Source organism: Meleagris gallopavo, chromosome 2 (genome assembly GCF_000146605.3).
Source record: "Meleagris gallopavo isolate NT-WF06-2002-E0010 breed Aviagen turkey brand Nicholas breeding stock chromosome 2, Turkey_5.1, whole genome shotgun sequence".
In the NCBI taxonomy this organism is placed as follows: Eukaryota; Metazoa; Chordata; class Aves; order Galliformes; family Phasianidae; genus Meleagris; species Meleagris gallopavo.
Window position 1 is genome coordinate 90,271,116 of NC_015012.2, and position 8,775 is coordinate 90,279,890.

The 8,775-nt window shown below is 34.7% G+C and overlaps 1 protein-coding gene across 1 annotated transcript in view; it reads left to right on the plus strand.

Annotated features, from left to right (window-relative positions):
* Positions 1 to 8,775, plus strand: part of LOC109366483 (fibropellin-3-like) — a 57,922-nt gene that overhangs the window by 1,750 nt on the left and 47,397 nt on the right. Inside the window, exons 2-5 of the mRNA XM_031552252.1 lie at positions 2,011 to 2,133; positions 3,673 to 3,786; positions 4,807 to 4,920; positions 6,917 to 7,030. Of these exons, the coding sequence (XP_031408112.1) occupies positions 2,011 to 2,133; positions 3,673 to 3,786; positions 4,807 to 4,920; positions 6,917 to 7,030 (465 nt within the window). The remainder of the gene's footprint in view (positions 1 to 2,010; positions 2,134 to 3,672; positions 3,787 to 4,806; positions 4,921 to 6,916; positions 7,031 to 8,775) is intronic.

Below are 8,775 nucleotides of genomic sequence, written 5' to 3' on the forward strand. Positions count from 1 at the left end.
TTTTTTTTACCTCTGAACAGTGACTTCAGATATCTTTCTCAATGCTGCAATGCTACCAGTAGATTGAAAACAGAGAAATAAAAGCATACATAGTCATGGTTCTTCTTTCAAATCTTTACAATTATTCTTATTTATTTTTAGTTTCTGAAGTAAAAACATTGGCTTTTCTGCATGGTGTCTCCTTTTTGATGACCTCATTTAATCACGTACAACAGTTATACGTATGTCTCTCCATAGCAGTTATCATTATTGAGAAATGTTTTGATTTTACTTCTTTATCTTAATTTTTATGCTATATGTAGTACTTCAATAAGCAGATGTTAACATCTATTTTCAAAGGCAAAAGTGAGATACATGCTTAAATTTTTAATAACAATCAACAGGGAGGAAGATTTCAGCTGTATGAGAACATTGCACAGCTGGTGTTTTGGATGGAGTAGAAACATAGCTTGAAGACACCTTTCTGCATCTACTGATTTAAAAACCAAAGTGACTGCATGTGCAGGGCAGTTTTAATATGCATTGTCTTGTATTCATGCCTCAAAGGCTTGTTTTACAAGCCAGGATTTCTACAGCTCAGTATGTTTCAGCAATTTACTCTGATGGTCAGAAGTTGCTGTCTTACCTCATCTAACCAGCTGTTCAAAACTAAAAACATTTCCAGATCAGGAGCTCTTCAGTAGTGCCCTAAGGACATGGTTTACATTTCCTTTGATTTGAAGACTATGCTAAACTAGGCTTAAGCAGGTCTGAACTTCTTCATTTTTGTCGTGGTCTACTATGCAGCATCTGAACTTATTAAAATTTAATTTATTAGGCTTCTTTTCAGATTTTAGAACTATTGCTGTACACGATAGGAATACAAATTTTATTTTTTTGTCTTTGACCAAAAGTTTTCTCTGTTTCTCATTGATGTACAGAATGTTAAGGAACTCAAGGTCAGATACTGAGCAACTTGCTGGCACACTAGACTTTTCTGGCAATATCTGCGCTACTGAAGCAAGGCATTCAATCATAAATCTTTTTGAAAATGAAATGTGAAGTTCAAGTCTTTAGTCAGATTTAGTATTCAAGCTTGTAAAACATTGAAATTGACACTTACCTCACTGAACCAAATTTTTGGTTTAAGTCTTCAGTGGCTTTTCATGCTGTAATTGTTACATTATAATAAATAGGTCCAGACTTCTTTGATCTTAACTGAAATATTACTTTTGCAAGAATGTGAAAGTCTTTAGAAACTGTTCCAGTGCACTATTAGTAAGCAGGCAGAGAACGTTACACTTCTTTTACTTTCGCAGATTTTTCTTAACATTTGTTACAACAAAAGTATCTGATATTTGAAACGTGGCATTTGAATTCATCACTTGGATCCTATCTCCACACATAGTACTTCATTTTATTTATTGCCTAATATCAATTAATTCAAAATTATTTAGTAAATTTGAAAATATTTTTCATTTAAACAATATTAACTTGCAACTATTGTGTTCTAAAGTAAAGATGGTGTTATCTGTGAACCACATGATTTTCTTCCTGCAAGTTGGTTACAGAAATCGATGCCACTGTTAGTGTGCCAGTATCTTGAGTGTAAAATTTAGATTCATGTTTTATCTTTGAATATTTATAAATTGTGCATATGTGACCCTCAATGAGAAACAAGGGTGCTCAGTGTTTCACATAATTAGATTTATTATTATTATTAATATATTATAATATAAATTAATGATAATATAAAATAATGATATTATATTTGTTGTTTATTATTATTATTTATAAATATATATATTTTTTATAAAATTCTCTTGTTTCAAGTATCTTTTCATCCTACGGTTCTTTTGTTTCATTTAAAGGTATTTGTATATGAAACAAGTTTTCAAAGTAACTGGAATATTTTACTTTTTTCTAAGTAAGAATTTAAAGGTACTTAGCAGAACTGATGTCTCACTTGTTTTCTCAGAGTAATTGTCATAACAAAATACATATTTCTTCAATTTCTCTATTTTTCATCAGGTTTTACTGGTCAGTTTTGTGAAGTAGATGTTGCTGCTTGCCTCTCGCAACCGTGTGGGGCCTCCAGTATCTGCAAAGACATGTCTGACGGCTATGTTTGTTTCTGTGCACCTGGTTTTATAGGTAGGTTCAATAGAAAATTATGTAACATCTAATTAAGTCAATCCTAAAAGCACAGAAAATCATGATAGGTACAATTTAATGGTGTTTATGATTCAGGTAGAAGCAGTTTCCATTTTCCAGCATATGAGTATTCAGTTGTAAAATAACTGACTACAAGGGACTTTAGCAATTCTTATTTTATACTATTTTTAACGATGTCTGTCTCACACAGATGTGATTGTAGCTCCTGTAGCCATATGGAATTTGGCCTTAATTTATCTGCTTTTACTTCCTGTGGCAGTAAAGCTGCAGTAACAAGGACTTGAACTGCCAACGATACCCTCAAGTTCCTAGACAGGCTTAACTACTCATGCTGAAATCTATCCTACAGGCCATTGTCATTAGGACTGTGTATGATTAGATTAAAATTACTTTGAGATGTCATTGTGCTGTCATCATAAATCAAGATTGGAGTGTCAACCAAAACAATAAACAGCACTTTCCTAGATAAAGACTCTGATCATTTTGATGGCTTGGTTGATAATATAGTTGAGTGCACTTGGGGTTTGCTGGGTAGCAGGTCAACTCTGCGGTCTAGATCTATCCTATCTAAGAGCCCAGACTTTGATTTGGCTTGTAAATCAAAACAAGTCCGACTCTAGTTTCTATAGTCAAGGAGGATGCAGGAAGAGAGAGGGATTCAGATCTCAGAGGTTTGTTTATGACTACCTTGCCTCTCAAATTTTTGCTCTGCATCCTAATGTAGGCATCCATTTAGATTAAACAACCTGTAATTTAATAACAGCAGTATTAGTGTCTATAGCATAATGAAATCTTACAGCTGTGGTTTGTTTATTGTTATTATCAAAACATAAAATTGTTTGATGTTACTTATTCTTGATGAGGTTTTATTTTGTTGAAACATTTGTTTGGAGTCTTATACTCACATCTACATAATATTAGATTACTATTTTAAGAAAAATCTATGTCCAAAGTATTCAAAACACCTCAGAAATAATAATGAACATTTTAGCTATTATTATCCATTTGGATGTCATATGCAAAATGCAAATAAATACTTTCTGAGCTTTTTCTACCTTGCAAGCCAGAGACAATATTAGGTTTATCAGTTCTAAACAACAAATCATCATCTGTAAGCTTTTCCCCTACATATTTAAAAATTCATAGAAGTATCTACTTTTTTTGAATATTAATTTAAACAAAAGTTAATGAAAGTCTTTGGCTGTAATAGAGACACTTCCCAATATTTCCCATGGTGATATTTAGTTTAACAAACCATACTTTCATGATGTTTCAAAACTGTATTTCCTTCAAAATACAACAAGATGCAAATATTTGAGTACATCTATAATTGTCTTTGAGCATAGCATATTAAATATACACTTCACCTTTGCCTTAAATCAATAAATAAATTTGTTGAGGGTACTTTTTGGATAATTGATAAAAGATTGCCTCAGCTACTTCATTGTTGTTCATATTGCAACCAGTAGCTCATGAGTGGCACGTTCTGAACGAAGTGATTCCTTCACTTGTTTCCAGGTAATAACTGTGAGATTGAGGTGGATGAGTGTCTTAGTGACCCTTGTCACAGTGGAGCCACTTGCATTGATCATCTGAACGGCTTCAGTTGCATCTGTGAGGATGGATTTCAAGGTATTAAAAAGACACAGAAATATAACTTCACAAATCTACTTGAGTTTTACACAGAATTTTTTAGCATGTCAAATGGTTTACCTATATACATATAGTGTCATCTGAAATTCCAAGCGAGTAAATTCAGTGTGAGTACATCTTAACTAAAGTTGTCTACTTTCTTCTTATGATTGTATGAAAATGGGTGTTTTCTGCTGGCTGGTTCCCATGCTGATGAAAATCAGGTGGAGTGAAATTTTACAAAAAGTCCATGCTGTTTTCTGTAAGCTTTTTAAACTGCTGACAGGTTATTAAATAGAATCAGAACCAAAAAAAAAAAAAAAATTGTTCTGTTCTTGGCATAATGGTACAATTCATATGAGAAATGTAATCAACTCTGATAACATGAATGCAGTGCTATATGCAGTTAATCCTTACTTTGAGCTCAGATTAGGAATTTAAAGTGCATCCATTTTCTTTCTAGTGCTTCATTAAAAAAAAAATCACAGATTTTTAATCACTGAAATAAAGTACTATGCAGTTCAAATGTCACATGATAATCTACTATATCTGTACTATTAGTGATGTTCAAAATAACTAAAGCCTGATTTTTTTTTAATAAAAAATTTTCAAACCTACCAAACCTTGTAATTTGCTGTTATTTTTCACTTGTTCTTCAAATGATTATAAACGTCAGAACAGTCCACTTACAAAGACTGTCGCTAATATTTCTATACTCTGAGAAGCTATATGGTTGTGTTAGCTACAGTCGAGACTAGAGTAAATAGTGTTCTTCTCTTTGTCAGATTTCTTTTTTCATTTTGTATAAGTGCATCTGCTGTACTTACATATGGAAGACTTCCTCTCATGTCATTGCAATGCAGTCTGTTATACTTAATCTAATGTAATTTGTTTTCTATACTTCTGTACTGAATTAATAATAATTTATAAGTTGTATTTTAATGAGTTATATTCTGTTAAAATGTAGGTACACAAATATGTGCTATACTGTAACCTCCATTTGACTGACTGTATTTATAGGTACAACTTGTGAAACAAATATAAACGAATGTCGCTCTTCTCCATGTCTTCATAATGCAACGTGTGCAGACCATATTGGTGGCTATGAATGTATCTGTCTATCTGGCTTTACTGGTGAGTCCTGTTAGTAATAAGCCATGTTTTCTTTGAAGAAATATTCTACAAAGCATGCATTATAAGATATCATTTACTAATTTACTTTTGTTTCCATCTCATTTCTCCTTATCTGCCCTGATCTAATATTTCATTTCCATCCTAGCAAACTGGAACACTTGATTCCATCTGTAAACAAAACTGCGCAGTTACAGTCATATTGAATCATATAATGTTTGAGTTGTAAGGGACTTTGAGATCATCAAGCAATCATCAATCCCCCCTGCTATAAGCAAGGACACCTCCCACTACAGCATGTTGGTCAAAGCCTCATCCAGCCTTGAATGTTTCCAGGGAGAGGGCATCACAACCTCTCTGGGCAACCTGTTCCAGTGTCTTACCACTCTCGCAGTAAGGAATTTCTTCCTAATATCTAGTCTAAATCTACCCTCTTTCAGTTTAAAACCATTTCCCCTTGTCCTGTCACTACATGCCTTTAAAAAAAATTCCTCCCCAGCTTTCTTGTAGGCCCCCCTTCAGGTTCTGGAAGGCTATTATAAGGCCCCCCCAGAGCTTTCTATTCTCTAGGCTGAAGAGCCCAAGGTGTTTCAGTCTGTTCTTGTAGGGGGAGTTGCTCCAGCTCTCTGATGATATTTCTGACACTTCTCTGGTCCCACTCCAACAGCTCCATTTCCTTCTTGTGTTGGGTGCCACTGAACTGGCTGCAGTACTCCAGGTGGGATCTCACAAAAGGAGAGTAGAGGGGCAGAATTGCCTCCCTTGATCTGTTGGCACACTTCTGTTGGTGCAGCCCAGGATACAGTTGCCCTTCTGAGCTGTAAGCACACATTGCTGGCTCACTTGGATCTTTCATCAACTGACACTCACAAGACATCCTCCTCAGGGCTGCCCTCAAGCCATTTTCTGCCCCATATGTATTTGTGCTTGGGTTGGTGTAGGAGCTTGCACTTGGCCTTGTTGAACTTCATGAGGTTTGCTTGAGCCCTCCTCTCAAGTTTTTTTGGGTCCCTTGGGATGGCATCCTTCCCTCTATTGTGTCAATTGCACCACTCAGCTTGGTCATCTGCAAACTTGATGAGGATGCACTCAATCCCACTGTCCATGTTGCCTGCACAGATGTTAAAGAACATTGATCCCAGTACCGATCCTTGAAGAATGCCGCTCATCACCAGTCTTCACTTGGACATTGAGCCATTGGCCAAAATTCTCCGAGTGCAACCATCCAGCCAATTCTTTATCCAGTGCATCGTCTGTCCATCCATCAAATCCATTTTTCTCCAATTGTTGACCAGAATATCATGTGGGGCAGTGTCAAATGCTTTGCACAAGTCCAGGTAGATGATGTCAGTTGATTTTCCTTTATTTACTGATGCTTCAACTCCATCAAAAAAGGCCACCAAATTTGTTGGGCATGACCTGCTCTTGGTGAAGCCTTGTTGGTTACCACCCATCACCTCATCTCTCTTTTCCATGTGGCTTAGTAGGGCCTTCTGTAGGATCTGTTCCATGATCACGTCTTTTTTTCTTTACTCAAAAATTGGTATTGTTTCTCCTTTTCCAAACAGTGGGAACTTCAGACTGCAATGACCTTTCAAATATAATGGATCGTGGCTTGGCAACTTCATCTGCCAGTTCCCTCAGAACCCATGGGTAGATTTATTAGATCCCATGGCCCCTCTATGTTCTTTAGATCATCTTGAACCCAATCTTCACTTACAGCAGGCAGATCTTCTTTCTCCAAGTTCTTAGCTTTGCTAGATAATTTAGTCTGCATTCCAGGAAGATTTCTTACCACTTAGCAACTCAGAAATAAGTTCTTACATATTTATGGCAATAAGAATTAAATGGATGCTGAAATTTGTATTGAAAGATCTTTGTTTGCCTGATTTATATCAGCTTCTTCTCAAAAGTTGCTTGAAATTATTGTGGTGCAAATGCCTTATAAATTAGAACCTGATTGTCTTACTAAACATTCATGGATTTTGTTTTTTCAAAGGTGCAAGATGTGAAACAGATATAGATGAGTGTGCTTCGTTTCCCTGTAAGAATGGAGCCACCTGCATTGACCAACCGGGTAATTACTTCTGCCAATGTATGGCTCCATTTAAAGGTAATGAACACCAAGGGAGAAGGGAAAGCAAACATAATTAACTACAGAAAGCATTTCTGTCAATTGTCTAAACTCATTTCACTCTTCCTACAGCATTATTAGTCTTTCAATTTCTCAAGCAAGACTCTTAAAGTGACCAGTCAGTTGCGCTCTAGGCTGCGAGTAATACCAAGAAAACTTTATTTATATATCTACTTGAACTGTTTATTTATTAATCAAAATGAATAGTATAAAATCAGTTTGCTAACAAAAGAAGATTACAAAATGAGAGGCATATGCTCAATGACCAGCCATAACAGTATTGTTCTAAACATTGTTCACTCTAATTTGATTAGTGGCATTTTCTAAACTATGTTTCCATTCCCAGAAAACAATTTATACTTATCTTGGAATCCATAAATCATGTGTGGTTATTTATGCTGATGCTTTTAAGGCAAATACATTTAAAATGTAAGTTTTATTGTGATCCTTATCAGTGAAATGTTGAGGGGTTAATTTTAAACATTTGGTACTAAAATTTGAGATAACAAATTGTGCAGTGTTTTTGCGCAAATCTAGTTTAAGTGATAATTTCATTAAAGATGCTTGTTGATTTATAAACTAAATATAAACACATTTTTCCTCCTGCCGTTCAATACAGTGATACATACTTAGGATTCCAGAATAATCATTAAAAGACAATTTTCTTTGTATGTTGAGACAGCAGGGTTTTTCCCCTTTGGGGAAGATGGTTGCATTGAACTCATCATTCATGAGGGAAAAAAAGGAGCTCTAATGTTCTTATTATTTTAGTTAATGGTCAAAATCTAGTTTGTCATTTTTATTGGTTTTAATTTATGTTCTGCTGACTAAAGTCTAGTAAGATAACAAGTGAATGAGTAGCACAGTTTCCTCTGCACAGAAAGAAGTGAAACCATTTCCAGCACATGGTTACAAATATTGGTCTTCAAAGTAGTTGTTTCACAAGCAGCCAGATTTTCAGGAGACTTTAGTTCTCATTTAGATATTTAAATAAATTATTAAAATTTCAGAAAGTCAGCATTTCTATAGTCATCCTTTAAGAAGCTAGCAATTTCTATTGCTCTCAGTGGTAAGGTTAAATTCCTCTGGAAAGATTCATAAATGGTAACTGAGATCCTTTGAAATCATAAAGCTCTTGGTACAGAATGCTTAAAATCTTGTTCTAAGGATTCTTGTTTAAATAAAGGATTTTTGAGACATCTAAGTTCTTTATAGGCTAACTTGGCATTGCTTCAAATCAAATTCTTAAACTGACACTACCGAGGTTCATGACGGTATAAATAAAAGTAAAAAGCAAGGTTAATATGAGCACACTACCTCAGTCTCTTACCATCTGTTTATTTAGTATTAGATGGATGTAAGCATGGTCTTCAACAGATTCACAGGAAGCCCAAGATAAATAATGGGAAGTTAAACTATATTTTCAAGTTGTGTGGAAATACTCTGGTTATTTTAACAAGTAGCTTTGTGTGAACTTTATTACAGATTACAGAATTATTTCACTGAGTAAGTATAGACATCATAAAAGCAATATAGAAATACCTGTTTTAGTTTTGAATATTTTCATAGAAGTTCTTGCTTAGTGAGAAGTATACATGCAATGTTATGAATGCCACCATTTCTTGGAAAAAAAAAAAATGCAGTTGTATATCCCTAATATGTTGTAATTGTTTGATTCTTTGGTCACACAATCTGATCTACAGGGTGTGCATCGCTACAGGAAA